Below are 25,209 nucleotides of genomic sequence, written 5' to 3' on the forward strand. Positions count from 1 at the left end.
CCCAGCCCTTACTGAAAAGCCGAGGGGCTGAAGTTAGCAAGTATTTTTACATGGCCAGAATCTCCCCCTGTATTGATTTGGAAAAGAAAAGATGCTCCCCCAGCCTTCCTTTTTTTGCTGGACACTCACCTCCAGATGGCCTTTAAGCCAACAAAACCCATTAAAAATGCGCCTGAGGAGTAGGTGCCTGAATGAATAAGGTCTTTGCTACTGAGTCTTGTTCTCACACAGATGCTGGAGGACAGAGTGGGAGAATCAGGCAGCAACGTGAAGTGAGAATTACCCAAAGCAGGAGGGTTTTTGTGATAGACCGAGTGACGAGACCAAGGAAAGGAGCAAGCGGCACGGGGTGACAGGGCAGTTGTGAGCATGGTGTCTGCATGAAAAGGTTCCTTCTTGGCAAGTCTTTCCAGAGGTGGCAAGGGGCCAGTGATGCTACCTCATCTGTCACTGCCAACTGTATCCCCGATTCGTTGGCGTCTACCTGTGGGTTCAGGAGCAGCAGGGCTGTCTGCATCACTAGCCTCTGCCAGTGGGGTCAGGATGGGCCCTGGCAGGATAAGCTCACAGAATCATAAATTCCCTTGCTCTGAGGAGTGGAGAATAGCAACTGTGAAAAGTGGGAGGTTTCTAAGTTTCAGCCGGAGGGTGGATTGTGAAATGAGGGTTCACAACATCCCCAGAGGGTTGCAATAAATTAAAAAAAAAAGCCGCATTGTGGGCTCTGCTTTTTAACAGTGATGTTGTTTCTCCTCTTACCATCCTGGCTTTGAGGACAGTGGGAGAGGAATCACCCAGGCATTGAGTTCAAAGGTCATGACATGGCAGTCATTTCCTGGGCTCAGGAGTGACTCTTGGGGCCCAGGCTGAAGAGAGAGAAGACTATGGGAAAGGGAATTCCCTTACTTCACGCCTAATGTAAATGACTTCTCTACCAAGGTGGGAAGGGGTGGGGGTGAAGGTAGGAAGATTCGACAGAGCTAGAACTAGAGACTGCATTGAATACCTGTGTTTCTCGGAGGTGTCTCAGCAGGAGAGCACTGGGGCTGTGTGAGCGGTGAGTCGCATGACAGGGGAGGGTCGAGATGAGGCCGGTCTAGCATCTAGCTCCCTGAAGCCATGTGGGATGGACGAGGACATGCACATCTGTGTAGCGCCTCCCCAGCCACCTCTCCCGACTCCTTTTGCCTAACACTGCCAGCCTTTCTGATAGGCAGGAAGAGGAACATTCCTGAAGAAGAGCAGACACGAAGAGGAAGATGAGAATCTTAGAACAGGGCTGGCCTCAGACCTAAGCAATATGAACCCCACCCTGGTGACCCCGTGTCACTGACAGCCCTCAAACTACACGCCAGGAGGAACGGTCAGCCTGAGGGGGGCAGAAGGGCTGTTACTCCCTTGCTGACTTACACTGGCTACGTGTGCAAAGTGAAGAGGCTAAAAAGTAAGCGGGAGAAAAAGCTGAATTAACTATTCAACCAGAGAAATATTTTGGCCTTAATTATTTGGTGGTTACCTTAGATACTTTTTAGATGGTAATTCTTAATAGTAGACTGTATCTTTAAAAAGCAATTTCTTTTCACCTCACAGAGGTGGCAGTAAGTCAGTCAGTCAGTCAACAGAAATTTCAGCCAGACAATACTTAGAGTGCATTAAATAAATATAAATTTTATTAAAAACACTCACATAGCATTATCAGGAATGATATAATAATAAACGCTTTCAATAACCTGCATTCATAACATTACAATACTTACAGTATTTATAACCATCCTCAGATTTTTATAGACAAACCAAACACCTCATGAAAAGGAAATGAAACTAAGTTTTTAAAAAAAGCGTAGAAAAATGCACAGAGTTCATTATCTTAGTGTCAAACTGCAAAAGGTTCCTACACAAGTTAACCACTAGCTTTAGAAGTGAACTGTACACCACTGTGCGTCAATCAAGATGAAAAATTCATTCAAGTAAAGTTGACACCACTCAGAAGCATTTTCAAGTATGGCTATATAGTCAACCTGATATTCCTATATAAGCAAACTGGAGATCTGCTTTCCATCCATCCTAACTGAGGCAGGTTTGATATTTACAATTATAGATCTGATATTTACAATATGCCACTCAATTTCCTCTCCTCCTCCCCACCCAACCTCGCCTCAAACCCCCAAACTATACTTCCTGCTCTTGTTGGCCAGCAGTTTGACAAATGGCAGTGGATGATACCGAAACCAAACATGCATTCACATAGGAATGGCTGACTCAAAACCAACAAATGTGCATATAGTTACCGATTATCTGGGGTTAGATATATGGTAGATGCAAAACATGAAAATCATGTGGTTTGACATATACAAATGTTTTTTGAAATGTTCGTAAATTGGTCACAGCCAAAAACTAGAGAAATTTTTTTCTTTAAGACAAAAGCCGTGTTACAAAGATTTGACCAATAAAACTCAAAGGTCTCCTTTGATTAAGAATTTATTTGAAGAGTTCCCACTGTGGCGCAATGGGATTGGCGGCATCTTGGGAGTGCTGGGACACAGGTTTGGTCCCCAGCCCAGCACAGTGGGTTAAGGATGAGGCTTTGCTGAACCTGCGGCTTAGGTTGCAACCGTGGCTTAGATCTGATCCCTGGCCTGGCAACTCCATATGCTGCAGGGCGGCCAAAAAAGGAAAAAAAAAAAAAAAAAAAAAAAAGTATTTGAAATGCAATAAAAAATATACTTAGACCAAGATGTAATTGTATAGTCCACTGCACATTTACCCCTAAGTGTTCTGCCTGTGTAGGGATGACCTCATGGATTGCTACCTGAATGGATTACTGGATCAAAACATCTTCATTTTAGAGAGTTAAAGACTCTAGCCAACAGCCACTTGCCAAACTCCTGCCTTACAATTTTCCCTTTATCAACTCAGTGCATTCTATTTTCATGTATTTTTTTTCTGCTTGAAACAGTCAAAAGATTCTCTAAACTTTTAAAATGCTTTTCTTTACAATAAAAAGAGCCAACACATTTACAAAATTAGTTTTAGTTACATCAGGACATATACAAGTAAAATAGGAGGGATTCAAAATAAAAGGGTTAAATCCCTGAAAAAGAATATATTTATTAATCTACAACAATTTTACATAAACACAGGTGACATGTTGGCATATGGAGAACATGAGCTGAAATATCCCTGAATTTTTAGAACAAAAAGGTTGAAGTTCAAGTTATACTTGCTAAGAAATCAAGTATTGAAAAAAGGTACGCTTTTTTCTTTTTTAATAAAAAAAAGACTTGGAAAAAAATGATGGTACACAATGCTATAAGTTTTCACTCTCAGTTCAATATCCTATTGCCAAACTAGTGTTGAGGTATATGACAAGTAGGAACATCACTCAAACCTTTAATGAATTCTTAGCTCACATTATGATATATCTGTAGCAGGCTGAGTAGCACCATCATGATGTGAATTCTGCTTCAAATCCATATATATATATATATATGTATATATTTAATTTCTTTTTACAGTACTAAAATACTAAAGCATTGCGTTATAAAAGTTTTGTTTACAATTTAATTTACTTACTATACATCTCTTTCACTTCTTTATACAAATTAATGATTTAAAACCACCACAGCAAACCAGCTGCCTGTTTTTTTTTTTTTCCTTTTTAATTAACAGATTCACATGGAACTAACCCTGTTTATTCATCTTATGCAGGCATCAGTCTGCTCAATCTCTCTGGTAAAGAGGACACTTAAGCTAAGAAATGACAACATCACAATGTACAATTATCAACACAAAGGCAGACTGCCATTCAGTTCACTGAAGAGCTACAGATCCATAAAATAGCATTGGCTTAAGTGAACTAGCTTCGTTGAGTCCATAGCATGCGGTTAATTATTACCTGCAGTTAATCGAAAATTCTTGAACTTCTATATATTTGAGCAATGAACTTGTCATACCATTTTGTATAAAACTGTCTTACAGGATAGCATGTGAGATGAGCACCAGAAAACATGTATTTTGTGGACTAATGTATTCCCTTGACTCCAGTAAGCCCCATTTTGGATTTAACTGGCTGTATTAAAAATGGACACATTGCTCATCAGCAGATGCATGGCTAAAAGCAAAAATATTTTAAAAGCTTTCCTTGTTTTCTTAAAAAAATCAACTTTGCATTCTAAAATGAAAGTAAACTTTTTTTAAATGTCTCAGTACCTTAGCATTGTTCAAGTTGTCAAAGCTTAGGTAGACAAAGTGCTTCTAAAACACCATTTAAAATATTTATAGATATACATGTTTGTGCACATATACATATGTGTGTGTATATATGTACATATATACTTTTATTGTCCTACGAGGACTTCACTGGATGAGCAAAATCCAGAGGCCTTTAAAATGTCCACGTTTTGAAAACTAAGCTTGTGTAAGAATAGGTACTTGTGATTAAAAACTTGAATGAAAATGTACCCCCATTATTCAAGGGCATTGGAGGACACTGATAGGATCTTGATGATATAAAGGCATTAAATTTTTGACTGTTAAAGACACCATTTTCTTAGCACCATTTCTTAGAACATCCAAACAAATTCAGTGTTTTGCTGTCTATTCATTTATGTTTTCTGTAGCTATTTTGATAAATAAAAGTTAATATTAAGATTAAAAACTGCACTTTAAAAAGCCATAATTCCAGTATTTCAGTACATTGTGTATTCAGCACCAGATGGTATTTTAAGATTCCTGCCCCTGTAATACTACAGTACTTGTCTGATTTGTGTTCCATGACTATGCAAACTTGGTATTATTAAGAGTGGTCACAGATGTGTAGAGTTGTAAGGGGGGAAAAATCACATTTACACATCATTTCATCCAATAATAGAACCAGTGTTTAAAAAATGTAAATTGTGGAACACTTTCTTCTCCACCTTCCCTTTGCATAGAATGCTTTGGTCTTTTGCCCAGATCTCATCTGTGACCACCTAGGAGTCAGTGGAAATTAAGTGCTATGGTAAGATGACCTCTTTTTTTGCTGGTGAGCTGAGGTTCATCTCACCACATCTGTCAAGAATACTGTGTCCTTTCCCCACTGCCCACGTCATGAGAAAGACACGACCATGGGCAGGTTGGTTGTGGTCTTTTCAAATGAGGTAACCAACGCCAGGGGCAACATCATACGTATCTGTTGTAAGGCCCGGTGACCCGAGTGAAGGCATATGGAGATGTAGTTACTGTGGAGTCTGTGGTCACGGACATGGTCCTTTCAGCAAGGGACCTGATGAAGCGCAGGTAAGTGGGCTCTGAAGGTTCATGAGGCTCAGTGGGCTCCCGTTTCACTTTTTTGCCGTGGGTCTTCTGAGGCACATAGTCTGGGCCATATTTTTCACACTCTTCCTCTTTCTCACGGGCTTTTTCGGCCATTTTGGCTTCCCAGAGTGCCAAGCCGTGTTTTGGCTCATTCATGCTCTTGTGCTGGTAAAAGACAAGGGAGATCCTGGTGGGGTGGTTCCTGTTGGGATTCTTCAAAGGGGTTGTGGCATGAAGCTCGCGCTTTGCACACTCGATGAGAATTGACCCATGAGTTGGAGCCACAGCCACTCCCCCGATGTCAGGATCCAGAAAGCTCTGCTCACTGTCAGACCAGACCTCGTCGTTGTCTTCGGCAGCAGACAGCTGCTTTTCCTGACTGCCAGCATCGTGTAATTTGTGTAAGCCTTCTTGGACAGAAGCAGTTCTGTCATGGTTAAGACCTGGAAGCATCTTGGAAAACCCATTCGTTGTATGGGAAAGCATGTCATTCTCCTTGTTCTGGAGGTGAAGCGCATGAAGAGAGCTGTTGAACATGCTTGGAGCTGCACTGTAGTTATGGATTAAATGAGAAGACGGGTGATGGTCACCATTTTTATAGTCTATGTTTGGGTTGCTCAAATTGGGCGGTAATCTGGAGGCGGCTCCCATAAAATGGCCATCCATCTCATGAGCGGAATAAGGAGGAAATGCTCCTACATGGTGTACGTTTGGTCTAACAGTACAACTGCTAAAGGCATCTCCTTGCACATTTTGGTTTCCATAACCTAAGTATTTAGAAGTAAAACTCTGGCTATTTCTGAACCTGGGCTGGTAAAGTGTATGGATGGGTGGTAGATTTAGCTTAGAGAGAGGGCCTTGGTTTGGATACCTATACAGATCCATAGGCTGAGACTGGGGAGAATAGGAGCCTAGATACTGGGAGCAGTTGTCCATTGATATGTTTCCATTGCATTGATATGATGGATATTGGTTATTCTGATTCAGAAGCCCAGAGTAGGGGCTCATGGGATTTGAAGAATTCAAATATGAACCTGCAGCTTGGGATGAGGTGGCATAGAGGTTCACAGGGTTGGCACCTCCATAAATATCTGAAGTGTGTGAAGAGCTTGGATAAGGGCTAACTGGATTGGGCCGTTTCATGTATAGGTTGGTAGATCCAGAAGAAGAGTAAGAGCTGACAGACTCTGACTGAGGGTTACTAGTTACGTGGTGATGCGGCTGCTGCTGCTGGGGTTGCTGCAACTGTGGAGGCTGCTTCTGTGGCTGTTGAAGTTGCTTCTGTATTTGGGGCTGGGGTGGCTGGGGCAGCTGGGGCGGCTGGGGTGGCTGGGGCGGCTGGGGCTGCTGGGGCTGCTGCATGACTGGTCCTGAAAGTCGCAAAAGTTCTGTGGACAGGATAAGTGAGAACAGGGACAAATATTACTTTATAAAGGCTAGTGAAGATGCTTACATGTCTGTGAGATCCACCACCAGGACTATGCAATGCCCATCAAACAAGGACAAGAGCAAAGTCAGAGCTCTGATCACTGTCTGGCATAATTTTTTTGTGTCTAAAACATTAGAAATAAAATGGCAGACCCTATAACAGTACAATCTGGTAAGTGGTGAGAAATGTCATAAAACATCCAAAAGCCATTCCATCGAGAGCATCATGTTCTCGGGCGCTTCTGTGCTTTTGACTTTTCAACCCTCCCACACTCTCTACCTGAAGGGCCCTCTTCCCTCCTTCCCATTTCACTCTCCTTCCTTGACACAGTCATCCCTTCCCCAAGGAAGCCTTCTATGAACTCAACTTCTAGTGCTTTTGTAATACTTTGTAATATCCACTGCAAACATAAGTCAGATAAAGCAACAGTCATAATGTATTGGAATTAATCCATTTTTAGTTCCCTCTTTACCCCACTGCAAAGTACTTCCTCAGGGAAGGGACAACGTCTTATTTCTCCATTGCCTCACATGCAATCGAATATGTTAAATAGTTAAGGTAGCAAAACATTTGTTCTGGAAGATTCAGCAGTGCTATGAGAAAAAGAATGACATTCATTTAAATAACCCAAAGCACTTTATGTAACTGGTAAACTGTATTTCATTAGCATGCTTTCCAGAAAGGAAATTTACACAGTTGTACATAAAACTGTAAAGAAACTTTCAGCTTTGCAAATGAAAGTTTGGGAGGTCATATTTCTGTTTAATAACCTCACTTATATATAAAAAAAGGGAATAATTAGAGCTGAGAACAGATAAGTGGAGCCACAATGGCAGTCCTGAGAATGGAAACCTATTACTGCAGAGACCAGTTAGAAGGAACTACAGGCAAAGTTCTATCTGATGATACTCCACAGCTAACTTAAAAGGAATATCAGGGAGTAGACAGGATCTACTTCTTTTGGTATAAGTCATCCAATTTAAACATCTTTGACATACTATTCTAACTTACTTTATCTCTGAGCTTCAAAATCAATAGGGAAATTTGACTTTGTGAAGCAAAGGTGGCTGGTTCTAAACAAACCAGTACACTAAATGTAAAGATATGCATTTTTCTTTTGTTAATGGCCAGGCCAATGCCATCTCTAAAGTGTGGATAGGGACAGTATACTGAATTTTTTTTTATATATAGTATTAACTAGACTTAAAGCAAGGGGCTTTGGAAAGAGAATGTCAACTCATATTGATAAATAATGCTCGATGGCTACTATTACAGATGTTATCTATTTTGATGGGTAAAAACTTGAGAAGAACTACACATGGATTCCCTTCATAAACCTCAGATGCAATATGGCTAAGGAAAGTATCTTATTCTCCTGCCCCTGCCACCATAAATCCTATTTTCAAACTTATCTCAATAAATAGCACTGTTTTCATTATCCAGGCTTAAAAGTTTGGGGTCATCTTTAAATACTTTTTTCTCCTTCATTCTAATGTTTTGTCACCAATGTGGTGATACTCATTTTGGAAGACTATGCTTCTGTCACCTTTGCTGTGTCTTCATGGCTACCACCAAAACCCAAGCTCTTATCTCACTCTTGGTTTACTGTGCTCCAAACTCTTAACTTCTCTACTTCCGATTTGGCCTGCCTGTCACTGCTAGATTAACACTAATTTCACCACATCACTTACCATCAAACTCTGTCATTTATTATACAGGAAAATCCAAACTTCTCCCTCAAGCTGGGGCTGATGGTACAGCATCTCATTACCATCTCCAAGAACAAAGCTTGGCCCTTGCTCTAGAGAAAATCCTGATACAGAACTAAGACCATGACTGAGCATAACCATCCAAAACTAACAATGTTCATTTTTTTTTTTTAATGTCTTTTGTCCTTTTAGGGTCACACCTGCGGCATATGGGTTCCCACAATTATAGCAACGCCAGATCTGAGCTGCGTCTGTGACCTAGGCCACAGCTCACAGCAACGCCGGATCCTTAACCTACTGAGCAAAGCCAGGGATCAAACCTGCAACCTCATGGTTCCTAGCGGGATTCCTTTCCGCTGTGCCCCGACAGGAACTCCAACAATGTTCATTTTTAACGCAAGTGTCACATAACACATATATCTGCAATGCTTCACATTAAATTTACCTGCCAACTGTTTAGACTGGCTTGCATTTTCAATCTGTTTTGTACGTGCTGAGGCTGACTTTTCCTTTTCGTTCTTATTTGTGCTGTTTTCCAAAGAGGAAAGCTTTTCAGCTGCAGCTTTCTTGGCTTCTAGTTTCCTTTGTCGGCATGTCTTGACGGGCTCTGCTAACATCCTGACTTTCCGCCGAAAAGAACTCAGTACCTGAATGGCACCGTTTCGTTTTTTCTCCTCCTGAGCATCCACACTCCCAAACTCATCCACATCGGAGACTTTGTAGAGAGGTAGCACGTGAAGCTGCTCATCCTCAGGTTTTCCTCCAATTTCTCGATTGTCTTCTCTAGTGAGGGTGCATACCTGGCAGGGAAATGAGACAGCACAGCCTCAGTGGCAGTCCAAATGAAAGCTGGTGTGCGTGTCTTTTCCTCAGGATGTAGATTTATGGTGGCGGCCTACTGGACCAGATTGGTTTATGACCATAAAACCACATCTGTCTGTTGTTAATGAAGATGGTACATCAAGATAAACAAGTTCATGGTGACTTTTTAAATTTTTTCAGTCTATCAGGAGCTGTGATCTGTAGTGACTGTTCTTCACAAACATTTCTGACTAAGGGAAGAAGCAATACTCTTACCAAAGTGAAGCAATCTCCCACTTTTCACACTTAAAAAAAAAGATGTAATAGATGTGAAGCCTCTTCAAAAAGAGGCTAAGAGTTTCCTCTACCAAAGGACTTCCTCTGCTTTTAGTAGTATCACATTTTGCCTCATTTCATACTTCTGTGCACAAAGAAACTTCACATCTTTCCTCACACTTAACTCTCTTTAAGCATATTTAAGAAATTTCCACAGGATACCAAAGTGAAATCTAAATAGTGTAAAACTGAAGATTTGCTTGATAAAGGTAATATGTAACTTAACACTCTTTCCACCTTTCTTCTCTACTCTGTGAAATTTAACTTACTGTTTCTCTTCTCTCTCATATCTTTTCTGAAAAGCCGAAAAAAAAAAAAAAAAAAAAGCTACTTCTGCTTCTTTGATAATTTAGTGGTACTTTTTTTTTTGGCCACAATCACATTGGCTTTGATGAAAAATTATTGGTTGGGTTTCAATACTAGCTTTTAGTATTTAGTGTTTTTAATTAAAAGAGAAAATAAGACCATGGTTATTTAAAACCCAAGGTAATATAAAATCATTGGAAGATACTCTTAAAAGGATTGTGATCATGATTATATTAGATTTACCTTTATAAATAAGTTTAACATGAGATGGTATTAAAATGAGTGTTTCACTACCACTTCGTACTCGTACATTTTCCTAAATTCTCGTCTCTGAGCACTTGTGTCTTTTTTCTCACACACTTATCCCTACTCACTTCTACTTAACCTAGTGCTACTTTCTGTTTCACCTCACAGAACTGTGACTTATCAGAGGAAAATTCCCCTTCATTCAAAAACTCTTTCTCACCCTCTGCCCACTCTCCATAACCTTGCTGGAAAGAAACCTGGTTATCTTGAGAACCTATAATAGCTCCAGCTATCATTTATTTCTTTTACTTCCCAAAATATAGCATAGCCTCCAAAGGAAGAGCAGGTGTCAACACATGGTAAGTGATTATGTTGGATCCTGTGGATGATAAGCCTTGCGTCTGCTCTCCTGAATCAGTAGTCAGTCAGCTGGGGCCTGTGGTCAATCTGCCTTGCAGCCTGTTTCCATATGGCCAGTGAACTAAGAATGGTTGTTGCATTTTTAAAGAAATTTTTATTGGAAAAAACTCCAAACGAAGACTATGACAAAGATCCTCTGTAGCCTGCAAAGCTTTTAAAAGAAAAGTTTTCCGACCCCTGCTCTAGACCATTAAACCAATACCTTCTCTCCTCTCAGCAAAAATTTCACATCCGCTTCCTAAAATTACTTCATGACTGCCTACTCCTTCTCAGAATTCTTCTCCATCCTAGAATATGACTACAACACCTGTCTTCTCTCATCGGTCATCTTCCTCAATTACATCTGTATCCATGTTGATGACTCATTGGGTGGATTAATTTAGTTCCTGCACTTTAGCTTTTTCATTCTTTATCTCCACTCTGTGTCATCATCTATGTGCAAGTCCACACCCTGGGCTTTAGTGGTGTGGGACACTGCTCCCCCTGCTAAGATGGATCCATTTTCTCCCCCCCAACGATAAGGCTCAATACATTTCACCCACTGTAAAACATAGTTACAACGGGTTCTTTTACGCTTTGAATCTTCTATAGTAGTTACTGTGGCAACGATGATACATTTTTCACGAATATTTCTCTCTGCAAGATGAACTGGTACCTTGCTTTTGTCTATGGCTTTTTGCTTAACTGATTAAAACCTACCTGCTGTCTGACACTGAATACGGAAAGACTTTTTTGGGGGGCATATAACTGTAGCTGGCAATGCTTTGTCACCAGTTTAGATAAGCACCAGAGTTTCCATGACTTTTACATGCCAAGGCAACCTGTTATGAGATAACCGGTTATGCCAAACAAGATCACCTTGCAACAGCAATTCATTCACGAAAATGTTGCAGAGAACGTGTCACTCTAACTAATGCACCACTCTATCACTTCTAGTCCTCTACTCTTCAGCGGGACATACAGCTAACCTGTCCTCAGCCCCACTTACCAGTGTGCTGCCATTCTGCATGTTGTGCAAGTCTCTGTGGGCATGAGCACAGAAGTCCAAACATGCAGTGACCCCTGAGAATGGACGGCCTTCCTTCAGACCCAGACGGCACTCTGGTGCTCTGTGTTCATATTCAATCTGAAAAATAGGAGTGTGTGTGGAGGAAAAGTACTTAGACATTGGAAATTCTTAAGCACATATTTGACCAAAAAGTACAAGACCTGTGTACTGAGCAGGTGAAAAATATTTCTTAGTGTTATATATTTTATATCCAAAAACACGGTGGAATGACACACAATACAGCAAATACCTCGGCATTGTAAAGTTTTTATTTTACAGTGCTATTAAGATATACAATTTACTAAAATTGAACAGCATATATATTTGAAGTGTACTATTTGATGACATATTTATACATGAAACTATCCTACAATCAAAATAACATACCTATCCATGATTCTCAAAAATTTCATGTCACTTTGTAATTCATGCCTCCCTCTTTGTTCCCAGGCAACTACTGACCTGCTGTCACTACAGATGAGTTTTCATTTTCTAGAATTTTATATAAATGGATCCATTTCAAGTTAATTCAAGTATCTAAGAATTTCATATTTTTTATTCAATTTTAATTGCTATTGGTTTTCACTTCAATTTTTAATTGTTTATTGCTAATATATAGAAATACCATGGATTTTTGTATTTGGCAACTTTGTTAAACCAGTTTTTTTAGTTCTAGGAGGTTTTTAATGTAGGTTCTTTGGGATATTTAATGTAGACATACATCTTATCTACAAATAAGGTCAGTTTTATTTCTTCCTATTCAATCTATATCCTTTTTCTTTTTCTTGCCTTTTGCACTAAAATTTCCAGTTAGATATTAAACAGAATAAACTGTATTTAATACAGCAAAGGGAATATAACCAATATTTTACACTGAGTATAAATGAAGTATAATCTTTAACAGTTGTGAATAACTATGTTGTGCACATGAAACTTATAAAATGTTGTAAATCAACTATACCTTAATTTTTAAAAAATTAGATTCCACAAAAAACTTGCTGTTCCAAGATGAAAACTATTTTTGAAAACATTAATTTTATTAAGCAAACATCCATTTGATAAAGAATAAAAAGGTTTTTTTAAATTGTATGACAATTGTATATTAAATTTATGTTTATAGGAGTTCCCGTTGTGGCTCAGTGATTAACGAATCTAAGAACCATGAGGTTGCGGGTTCGATCCCTGGCCTTCTCAGTGGGTTAAGGATCTGGTGTTGCCGTGAGCTGTAGTGTAGGTCGCAGATGTAGCTCGGATCCTGTGTTGCTGTGGCTCTGGCGTAGGCCAGCAGCTACAGCTCCGATTAGACCCCTAGCCTGGGAACCGCCATATGCCACAGGTGCGACCCTAGAAAAGACAAAAATAAATAAAAAATAAATTATGTTTATAAATACGGCATTGAGAACATCTTCAACACATAATAAAACCCACTTGAGAAGTTCAAAAAAAAAGATGTTAACTAGAAGTGGTGTGAATGGACATCTTTTTCTTAACATCTTTTCTTGTCTGCAATTTAGGGGTAAAGTGTTCAGTCTTTCACCACTGAGGATGATGTTAAGCTAATAAAGGTTTTTCATTACGCCCTTTTTCAGGCTGAGAAAGTTTCCTTCTATGGATGTTAAATTTTGTCAAATACTTTTTCTCTACTCTCTACCTATATGAGATATTTTAAAATAAAAATTCAGTTTCTTCAATAGATACAGTACTATTCATGGTTTTTATTTTTTTGTTTAGTAAGCTTTGGTAATTGGTGCTTTTCAAGGACTTTGCCTGTTTCATCTAAGTCATTGAATTACTGGCATAAAGTTTTTATTTTTATTCCACCTGTGACACGTGGAAGTTCCTGGACCAAGGATTGAAACTGTGCCACAGCTGCAACAAAGGTCCTAAACCTGCTGAGCCACAAAGGAACTTCTGGGCCTAAAGTTTTAATAATGTATTTTTATTCTTAGTCTTTTATTGTCTGTAGGATCTGTAGAGAGGGGCCATCTCCAATTCTTAATATGGACAATTTGCACTGTCTCTTTGTTTCTTGACTGAATTGATTCAAAGTACTACCTTTGGTTTCACCAATGTATACACCTTTTCTTTGTTTCTTGATTGAATTGACTCAAAGTATAGCTTTGGTCTCACTGTTATATACTCTAGTTTTCTATATTCTAGTTCATTGATTTCTATTCTTCCTTCTGCCCTTTAGGCATAAATTGCTCTCTTTTCCCAAGTTTCACGGGAGAGAAGCATAGATTGAGACTTTATATTTTCTGAAATAAATGTTCAATGTTATAAATCTTAGCGATTTAGAGCCTTAGAGGAAGGCTCCATAGCTGCCTCCCACAAATTTCAATGTCATATCTTCATTTTCATTCAGTTTGAAATACTTTGTAATTTTCCTTGTGATTTATCCTTTGACCCATAGGTCATTTAGAAATATGTTGCTCAGTGTCCAGATATTTAGGGATTTTGTAGGTATCCTTCTGGTCCACCAGATTTTTAATTTAATTTCACTGTGGTCAGAGAACATACTTCGAGGCCTTTAAATTTACTGATACTTATTTTATGACCCAGAACATAAACTATCTTGGTAAATCATCCTTATATACTTAAATAATGTTAATTCTGTCACTGCATGTGAAGTTCTATACATGTCAGTAAGATCGAGTTTGTTAAGTCTTCTAGCTCCTTACTAATAGTCTACCTACTTGTTCTAACACTTATTGGGAGAGATGTGTTAAAAAACTAATTGTGGATTTGTTTTTAGTTCTATCAGTTTTTGCTTAATAAAATTTGAGGCTGTTATTATATGAACAGTTATGACTATCATGTTCTTCTGCTGAACTGACCTTTTTAAAATAATAATATGACCCTCTTTGTACTTTATAATATTGTTTGCTATGAAGTCTACTTTGCTATTAATATTATTCCAGCTTTCTTTTGACTGACTATGCATAATACTTACTGGTTCTTGCTTTTTTTTTTTTTTTTTTTTGTCTTTTTGCCATTTCTTGGGCCGCTCCCATGGCATATGGAGATTCCCAGGCTAGGTGTCTAATCGGAGCCGTAGCCACCGGCCTACACCAGAGCCACAGCAACGCAGGATCCGAGCCTCGTCTACAACCCACACCACACAGCTCATGGCAACGCCAGATCCTTAACCCACTGAGCAAGGCCAGGGATTGAACCTGCAACCTCATGGTTCCTAGTCGGAGTCATTAACCACTGCGCCACGATGGGAACTCCAGTTCTTGCTTTTTAAATAAATAACAATTGTTTTGATTCAATGTGATTATTTAATATCACAAGCTCTGCCTTTTAACCGAGAGTGTTAAAAAACATTTACATTTAGCGTATTTTTTGATATGGTTAGGATTAAATATTGCCATCTTGCTACTTGTTTTGTATTTGTTTTATCTTTCTTTTGGGTTCATTTTTTTTTTTAATGTCTTCAGATTTTTATTTTTATCTCTACTGGGAGATGAGATAAACACTTTTTTTTTTAGTGGATGCTTGCTTTAAGGCTTATAGTATACTGTACAGTCTACATTCAAGTAATATTATACCACTCCATATATAATATAAGAAACGTACAACAGTATACTTCCAATCCCTCAGCCTCTGTGCTACTTCTGCATGTTATAAACCTTAAATTACACTGTTAATATGTTTTTTAAATAGCAAATTATCTTCTAAAGAAATTTTCAAAATAAAGGAAAAGTCTTTTTAGTTTGCTTATCTACTACTTATGATGTTTTCATTCTTTTTTGCAATCCAGGTTTCTATCTGGTATCATTTTCTATCAGAGGGCTCCCTTTCACATTTTTGAAATGTTGGTCTGCTGGCAGTAAATTATTCAGTTTTTCTGTGTCTGAAAAAAAATATGTTGCCTTCACTTTTTTCTCTTTCAGTACTTTAAAGATATTTCTTCTCTATCTTCTTTCTCAGACATGAAGACTCTTGGGTTTATTATAATTTTTTTCTATGTGTTTCTTCCTCTATCTGCTTTTCATATTTTCTCTTTATTACTGTAAACAAATTGATTTAAATGTGACTTTATATATGTACTTTTCCTCAACCTTCTACCCCTCTATTAGGGGTTTGCTGAGCTTCTAGGATCAATGGGTTTATTGTTTTTGAGCAAATTTGAAAAAAAATCTGAAGGTTATATTTTAAAATATTTTTCTGTCTTCTTTCTGGGACCCTAATTAAATATACATTAGTGTAACAATAGTGTGCCAGAGATCTTTGATCTATTCATTTTATTTTCCAGTTTTGTTTTTCCTCTTTATTTCACATCGGGAGATTTCCATTGCTATATATTCAAGTTCACTAATCTGCTGTTAATTTCATCTACAGTATTTTTTAATCAGATATTATATATTTTTCATTTCTTGAAGTTCAATGTTGGTCTGATATCTTAGCTTTTTTTTTTTAAACTATGTTCATACTTTCCTCTGTCCTGAACAAATGAAATATATGTATGATGGTTATTTTAATGTCCTTGTCTATATATTCTTATTACATGTCATTTCTGGAACTATTTCCATTGATTGCCCCCCTCTTCCCATTATGGGTCATATTTTCTAATTACTTTGTATGCCTGGTATTGCTGACGAAATGCTAGACATTATAACTTTTACTGTGTTGCCTGTAAGGTATTTGATTTTTTTTTTTTTTTTTTTTTGTTCTGAGATGCTGTTAAGTTAGTTGGACTCAGTTTGATTTCTCAAGTCTTGATTTTAAACATTTTTAGATGGAATGAGAACAGCCTAATCTACTTCTGCTACTAAGGCTGGCAGATTCTAAATACTTGATATCTTTTATGTTAGGAGGTCTTTTCCTTCTGCCTAGTATTAACAGAACTATTCCAGGTTGTGTATAAAATCAAGGGATTTTTCTGCGTGTTTCTTTTGATGGTTCTTTCCACAGCCCTGGTAATCTCTTCACATGTACACACTGTTCTTTACTCAGCTGAAGACTCAAGCAGAACCCTCTATAGATCTCTGGGGCTCTTCTCAATGAAGTGCCCTCCTCTCTGATATTCTGAATTGTGAATTCTAGCACTTGGACTTCCCCATATTCTGAACTTTGTTTCCTTAACACAGAGATAACCCTGGAGTCTGTTTAGGTTCCTTCTCCCTGCCCTCAAGCCTAATGTGCTGTTTAGGAAGTAAGCATGGGTAATTGTAAGTTTACCTTTTTTATTTCCCTTCTCTCTGGTATTACTATCTTATGCTTCTTAATGTCCTATGTCCAAAAACTATGAATTCATGTATTTTGTTTTTCTTCTTTTAATGTGTGAAAGTAAATCCAATGTCTATTAATCCATCATGGTTAGCAGCTGAACTCATAACATGGTAAGATTTTTGATGGCCTGAATATTATTTACCATTCAGTTCACATTGCATTTTGTATATTGAAACCAGACTCTGGCTAAAGGAAAATGAGCACTCTATTTCACAAACTACTGTTTGTGGTTTGTGATTGTTAAGTCCATGCTGTGGTCTAGTTAGCTTTGTTCTGTTCCTTGAATAAAAACGAATGCAGAATCATGTCATCTCATAAGAAACACCATGTGGGGGTCTGTGAATGGATTACTAGAAATTCGCCTTTATATCTGGAAGAAAATTCCAAGTGCATGGCTTTCTGATTGTATAAAGCTGCGCTGTTCAATATGGTAGCTACTAGTCACATGCAGCAATTTAAATTAATTAAAAGTTCATTATCTCAGCCACACTATCCACATATCAAGTGTTCAATTACCATATGTGGTGAGTAACTATTTCTCTGAACAGTGTAGACAAACAACATATTCCATCGACATAGAAAATTCTCTTGATCTAAAATGTTATCTTCTGGGAGTTCCTACTGTGGTGCAGCAGAAATGAATCAGACTAGTATCCATGAGGATGTGGGTTGCATCCCTGACCTTGCTCAGTGGGTTAAGGATCCGGCATTGGCATGAGCTGCATGTAGGTTGCAGATGTGGCTTGGATCCCATGTTGCTGTGGCTGTGATGTAGGCTGAGAGCCATAGTTCCAATTCAACCCCTAGCCTGGGAACTTCCATATGCCACAGGTGTGGTTCTAAAAACAAACAAAAGTTATCTCCACACATGATGAAAGCACATGATTTAGAGATTTAAGCCTGCTAATTCAGACTTAAAATTTAATGGTAAAACAAGCATTGAAAAGATGAAGAAATATAAGTCTAGTGGACAGATATGAAGGAGTATTTAAATCAGAAAACCTATGTTCTAATACCACGGAGCTGACAGAAAAAAATGCTGTGAAAGCTCAATGAAACTTCATTTAAGCAATAAAACTTAATGAAATCAAGGAATAAAACAAGTAAGAATATTCATATGTGTGAAATAAAGGTATTACATATAGTTGGGGGAAGGAGACAAAGACCAGATGGTAGGTTTTGGCATCATCCAAAATCTTGATGTCTTACATATACTATGCAGAAAGATCATACGGCTGTTTTTTTGGATCTATAAACTATGTTAAGACACACAGATAAACATTTCCAATAGTATCTACCATGCAATATAAAAAACACCTTATCCATTCTTGGCCATTAGTTGACTTTGTCTATATAGATATTACATCTATTTCTCACATATGAATGTATGAATGTATTTAAGTTTTACTTGACTGTGGTAAGGTCATTTAACAAGAGAGCGACTCTTTTAAACATTTTTTTATATGTACATTATTGTTGATTATAGGTACAATTGTACAGCAGATCTCTAGACCTTATTTACCTTGCTTAACTAAAACTTTATGCCAATTGGTTAGTACATCTACATATTTAATCATTTTGTTATAACTTAAAAATCTGGGGTACCTTCATATTTTAGATATTCCAGGTTCAAGAAATGCATAAAACACTCCAAACAAAAAGTAATAGAGTATAATATTAATGTTTACTTAGAAAATAAAGATTGTATGAGATAGTCTATATATAGTAAGAATCAAAGCAGTAAAAAGAACATCAATACTTGCTGTTCTGTTCCGTTGTCCAATTTAAGCCATTTGATTAATATTTGCTATAAAAAATTCATTTAACAGAAATATGGCCAAATTTGAAATCTAGCAACATAAACTCAATTCTTTTTTTTTTGGCTGCCCAGTGGCATATGGAATTCCCAGGCCAGGATCATATCTGAGCCACAGTTGCTGCCTACACCACAGCTGTGGCAACACTGGATCCTTAACCTGCTGTTTCGGTTCCAGGGTTCGAACCTGCATCCCAGTGCTCCAGAGACACTGCTGATCCTGTTGTGGCTTCCAAGGTCATTTATGACCTTATATCTCTACTTTCAGGGAGAACCTTATCATTCCTTGAGAAATGTGTGCATACCTCTATCCTAGCTGTTAGCATTTTTCAATAACGTGTATTTTACATATCAATGTCTCCTCTAAAGAAGGAATATTTTTAAAGACAAAGAATCTATACTGCTTCTCAATGTCCACCTCCACCGTGACTAAATAAAGTATCTGCTTGATAACAGGCTTTCATTTAGTGCCTTTGTTGTTGATGTTACTGAAACAAGGAAGACCAGTTTTTTGCCTCCTTCGTGAGCATTTCTGAACAAATCACCTAAGTCTTCCATATAAGTGCAGCCCAGCACACATTTCTAAAATAAGGGGGAAAAAAGTTTTGCTTGGTTCATGGAGCCAAGGCCAATAGAAAAAGAAGAGAAAAAGAAAAATCTAACAAAATCTGACGTATCTGGACACAGGTAATGTACACTTACAAGCAATATACCCCTAGCTTTATATGTATAGACTTGCTGTAAAAACAGTTAACAGTTAGAACCTATAGTTTTAGCCATATAATTTTAATTAATCATTAAAGTCTGCTTACAGAGACAAAATTATCCATACAGAACAAGATTAAACAGCTTGTGAGCCTTAAAAGCTCATTATCTTTATAGATCAAAAGACCAAAAATATGCTCTTTTGGATAGTGTCATTTCCATATATCAGAAACAGAACACTTCAGTGACTTCAACAATTAGGACGAGAAAAAGAAGAATAAAGACAAATCACTGCTTCAACATTTTTTTGGAAGCAGATAGGTAGGTCATCGATAATGAGTAAGTGAAGTGTTCTAATTGTAAAAAAAACTGTTTAAACTTACCTGATTATTATATGCATCAGGTGCAAGTTTCTTGTATGTTGGTGCCATAAGAGTTGACAAGTTTTGTAAATGAGACTCCAGTTTTTCTTCCTGTATAAAATGAATAATTCTACATATTAAATTCTAAATCCATTGTGTCTACATAGGAGAGGCTATCAATTAGATCTTATCTCCCTACATCTTTAGATCCAAATCACAATAGAACACTTTTTTTTTTTTTTTTTTTGGTCAGTGCCCATGACATGTAAAAGTTCCTGAGCCAGGGATCGAATGCGCACTACAGCAGCAACCTGAGCTGCTGTAGTGACAACAGCAGATATTTTACCTGTTGCCCCATAAGGGAAATCCAAGTGTCTCGTATTAAATGTCAAGTATCCTAACATGACTGTTTCTAAGTGTAAAGTCCAGACTATGTATGAAAAATACAGATCACGTATCATCTATTTTTGTATGTGCCATTAGATACCTCGCTCTTTGGTACTTTCACAAGAATAATCAATTTTCTACTCTATATGCAGCTACTTGGCATTTTGTAAGTAGAAGCCTATGCTTGGTAGAAGGGTTAGGAGAATGAAACCATCTGATCTCTAAAAGATCGCATTCTCTACTCCCTCTCCATTTAGTGACTGTGGAAGATGAGAAAGGATTGAAAGGATTTGTTTGGTTTACTTTGTCTATTTTCAATCTTTATATTTTTAAATTCTATAAAAATTGCATTTCAGAATTTGAAATGATCTCTCCATAAACAACTAAAAATTACTAGGAGCTTCAGATAGGCATGAAACTCTCAGAACTATAATGTGGTATATACATGAAAAACTTGGCAAAGTTTATTAGAAAGGAGGGATGTTCAGTTACACACCCTTCTTCCAAACCAAAGAACAGATTTTTCAAGAGACATTCTTTTTAAAATGGTAGATGATAATACTCAGTTGTTCTATTAACACTTAGAAGTTTTCATATTTGATATTTCTCTAAAAACCTTGGGAAATGTAACGAGTTGGCAGAGATATATTTGTTTGCATTTTAGCAGGTGAGATGGTGTCTTGAGTGGAGCTGTATCACTAGCATCCCTTGGACTCGATTTACATGAAACCTGGTTAGAGCGATAACAAGTATGATGTGGTGGTCAAAAAGCCCTCCAGTGCGAAAAATTAAAGGGAAAGAACGCATGCAAAACTGCTATTCATTAGGTTTATTAAATATTTGTGTTTTTCTTATGAAAAGAGGATCTCTAACACATTAATACAGTTGATTAAAATATTGTGGTCCTATGAAAAAAATTTAATTCCCGACTTGAAGAGTTTTTTGCACTTTACTAAATTTCCACTTATTATTATAGTCACAGATAATAAAGTTAACACACATTTTCCATTTATAGTCACAAATAATAAAGTTAACAAATTTTCCACTTAGAGGGACACAGAAATACTATTACATCCACAGTATAACAGCAAATTTCAACTCCGTTTAAAATTTGAAAGAAAATTATAATGAATATAGATTCACTAAAAATATGAAGATATTTAAATTACTAAATATACTGTTTTTATGATCATTCAATTATACAGTTGTAATTATATATAATAATATATATAATTATTCAATTATATATAGTATAGTCTAGAACATATACTACCCAAAAGTCATTAAATTTGCTACCAATTTGCAAGTTATTTTTTCAGAAGTAAGTATTCTAGAGAGAGGACAAAAACCATTGACTTAAATGAGAAATCGATGTCCATTTATTTCAACTACACTCTTATGGAGTTCCTGTCATGGTGCAGTGGTTAATGAATCCGACTAGGAACCATGAGGTTGTGGGTTCAATCCCTGGCCTTACTCAGTGGGTTGAGGATCCGGTGTTGCCTTGAGCTGTGGTGTAGGTTGCAGACGTGGCCTGGATCCCACATTGCTGTGGCTCTGGCGTAGGCTGGCAGCTACAGCTCCGATTAGACCCCTAGCCTGGGAACCTCCATATGCTGTGGGAGCGGCCCAAGAAATGGCAAAAAGACAAAACAAACAAACAAAAACCAACTACATTCTTTCTTTCTTTTTTTTTTTTTGTCTTTCTGCTATTTCCCACTGCGCCACTATGGGAACTCCAAAAACCAACTACATTCTTAAAGTCTAAATATGTTTTAGTTACTTTAATGCTTTCATTATAGTAACATTAAACTATCAAATCTCGGAGTTCCCATCATGGCGCAGCAGAAACGAATCTGACTAGTATCCATGAGGATGCAGATTTGATCTTTGGCCTTGCTCAGTAGGTCAGTGATCAGGCGTTGCTGTGAACTGTGGTGTAGGCCACAGACGTGGCTCGGATCCCCGGTTGCTGTGGTGTAGGCCAGTGGCTACAGTTCCCCTAGCCTGGGAACTTTCAGGTGCTGCAGGTGCAGCCTTAAAAAGCAAAAAAACTATCAAATCTCATGGCATGAAAACATGATTAGAAATGGTCTTTTATGAATGTGGCAGTCACAAATATGACTTCTATAAATCAAGTTCAAAGATGAAAGTTTTAATACTGAAGTATTAACATTTAGTTTTAAAACTGAAGTGATAGCTGTGTAAAACTCTTGGAATTAATATAGAAAGATAAGGGGTAAATACAGAAGGCCACAGGTATAAAGAGTTTATATTGCCCACATTTTATCTATTATTTTGATATGACAAGGTTATTAAGCTAACTTTATAAAATATTATATGTGCCTACTGTTTAGCCAAAACTTTGTTGATTCACCTCTGAGAGAAAATTCTGTTAATGAGAGTTTAACAGAATGTCATATTGTTCACTTCATCTGGGCTCAATTCTCCATGAATAATAAACAGATTATACATCAGGAAGTAAACAAACCTCTTTTGGGTCATCCCCAAGCAGCTTAAATTTTCTTGGGATCTTGCTTCTGGCAAACTTACATCCATTGTAGTACATGCTCCATGAACAACCAAAAGAAAAGGAGGCACCACAGGTCTCTGGGTCCAGCCCCTGACAGGCACAGGTTCTCCTGAGAAATTAAAGGACCAAGTTGATGACTATGGATTGCACTGTCTATGCTATCAATCATATTCTGGGTATCTGCATTTAAAAATGAGAGAAAATTAGTTTTAAAAGAAGTCTAACTCTATATTAAGCTATGCCACAATCACATCAGAAAAGATTATAAAGCATTATGAACTACAGTCACCATATTATACATTAGAGCCTCAGACCTTATTCATTTCATAACTGAAAGATTATACCATTTTACAAACCTTTTATTTCCTTCACCACTCCATCCCACCCCTACCACCAGCCTCTCACAACCACTTTTCTACTCTGTTTCTAGGAACTTGACATTTGGTTAATCTGTTTTTGATTCCATGTATAAGTAATACCACGCAGTATTTGTCTTCTCTGTCTGGTTTATTCCACTTAGTATGATGCTCTCCAGGTTCATCAATGTTGTCACAAATGGCAGGATTTCCTTTTTTAAAACATGGAATAATATTCCTCTGTGTGTGTGTATATACACATTTTAAAAAATTTTTATATATTAAAGTACAGTTGATTTACAGTGTTGAGACAATTTCTGTTGTACAGCATAGTGACTCGGTCATACATCTCATACTATCTTCTATCACATTCTATCCCAAGAGATCGGATATAGTTCCCTGTGCTGTATAGTAGGACTTCACTGATTATCCGTCTTTATCTATTTGTCCATTGGTGGATGTTTAGGTTGTCTAGACAATTTGGTTATTGTGAATAATGCTGCAATGAGCTTTGAAGTACAGATAATGTCTGTGAGATAATGATTTCATTTCCTTTGCATATATATCCAGAAATGGACTGCTGGATCACATGGTAGTTCTTCTTTTAATTTTTTGAAGAGTTTCAATATCATTTTACAGAGTAGCTGCGCCTGTTCACATTCTTATCAATAGTGTGCAATGGTTCTCTTTTTGTCTGCATTCTTGCCAGCATTTGTTCCGTCTTTTTTTTCCCCCCATAATAGACATTCTGACAGGTATGAGGTGATATCTCATTTTGCTTTTCATTTACATTTCCCTGATGATTAGTGATGTTGAGCACCTTTCAGGTACCTGTTGGCCATTTCTATGTCTTCTTTGTAAATATGTCTATTTGGGTCTTTCACAAATATTTTCTCCCATCCTATAGGCTGCATTTTCAATTTGCTGATCATTTCTCTTGCGATGCAGAGCTTTTAAGTTTGGTGCAGTCACACTCGTTTAGTTTGCTTTTGTTGCCTTTGCTTTTGGTGTCAAATCTTAAAAACATCACTGTCAAGACCAATATCAAAAAGCTTATTCCCTAAGTTTTCTTCTAGGAGTTTTAAAGTTTCAGGTTTTATATTTAAGACTTGAATCCATTTTGATCTGACTTTTGTGTATAGTGTAAGAGAAGAGTTTAGTTTTATTCATCTACATTAGTATCGGGTTTTCCTATAACCATTTATTGAATACGCCATGCTTCCCTTATTGTATAGTTTTGGCTCCTTTGTCAAAAAAATAATTGAACATATTTGCATCGGTTTATTTCTAGGCTCTGTATTCTGTTCCACTGATCTATTGTTTTGATACCCATACCAAGCTGTTTTTATTATTATAGCTTTGTAATATAGTATAAAACCATTAAGTGTGATGAATAGTTTTCTTTTTCATTCTTGAGTGTTTTAACTATTTGGAGTCTTCTGTAGTTCCATATAAATTTTAAGATTGTTTTTGCTATTACTATAACAATGCCTTTGGAATTTTGATAAGGATTGCATTAAAGATGTAGATTGCTTTGAGTAGTATAGGCATTTTAATAATATCCTTCGAATTTATAAACATGAAATATCTATTTATCTGTGTCTTCTTTAAAATATTTTCATTAATGTCATAGTTTTCAGTGTACAGATCTTTCACCTCCCTCATTAAATTTGTTCCTAGGTATTTTATTTTTTCTGGTGATATAGTGAATGGGATTGTTTGCTTGATTTCTCTCTGTTATTTTATTATTAGTGTATGGAAAAGCAACTGACTTTTGTATGCTGACATTGCATCCTGCAACTTTACTGAAATTGTTTATTATTTCTAACAGGTTTTTTTGGTGGAGTCTTTAGGGGTTTATGTACATATGTCATCTGTGAAGAGTGATGGTTTTACTTCTTTCCATTTTGAATGCGTTTTCTTTTTCTTATCTGATTGTTCTGGCTAGGAATTCCAATAATATGTTGACATACTTGTCTTGTTCCTGATCTTAAAGGAAAAGTTTTCAGCTTTTGATTATTGAATTTGATGTTAGCTGTGGCCTTCTCATATATGCCCTTTATTATGTTGAGGTGTATTTCTTCTATACTCAGTTTTTTCTGTTTATTTATTTATTTATTTTTGTTTTTGGGGGGGGGGGGCACACCTATAGCACATGGAAGTCCCCAGGCAAGGGGTCGAATTGGAGCTACAGTTGTCAGCATATACCACAAGCCATAGTT

The 25,209-nt window shown here is 37.2% G+C and overlaps 1 protein-coding gene across 4 annotated transcripts in view; it reads right to left on the bottom strand.

Annotated features, from left to right (window-relative positions):
* Positions 1-1,642: 1,642 nt before the first annotated feature.
* TET2 (tet methylcytosine dioxygenase 2) overlaps positions 1,643-25,209 on the bottom strand; it is a 132,237-nt gene continuing 108,670 nt past the window's right edge. For 2 of the 4 annotated variants that reach the window (XM_084973288.1, XM_003129278.7), the window contains 5 exons: positions 22,590-22,740; positions 19,733-19,822; positions 11,531-11,668; positions 8,879-9,233; positions 1,643-6,683 (listed from right to left, as the gene is read on the bottom strand). In XM_084973288.1, coding sequence (XP_084829414.1) covers positions 5,161-6,683; positions 8,879-9,233; positions 11,531-11,668; positions 19,733-19,822; positions 22,590-22,740 — 2,257 coding nt within the window. In that variant the 3' untranslated portion in view covers positions 1,643-5,160. Of the gene's footprint in view, positions 6,684-8,878; positions 9,234-11,530; positions 11,669-19,732; positions 19,823-22,589; positions 22,741-25,209 lie in introns of those variants that run through there. The other 2 variants (XR_014813270.1, XR_014813269.1) reach the window with 2 other exon arrangements.

Source organism: Sus scrofa, chromosome 8, assembly GCF_054392235.1.
Source record: "Sus scrofa isolate SSC_HxYL_T2T_F1_AM1 chromosome 8, Sscrofa_HxYL_maternal_Yorkshire_Landrace_v2.0, whole genome shotgun sequence".
In the NCBI taxonomy this organism is placed as follows: domain Eukaryota; kingdom Metazoa; phylum Chordata; class Mammalia; order Artiodactyla; family Suidae; genus Sus; species Sus scrofa.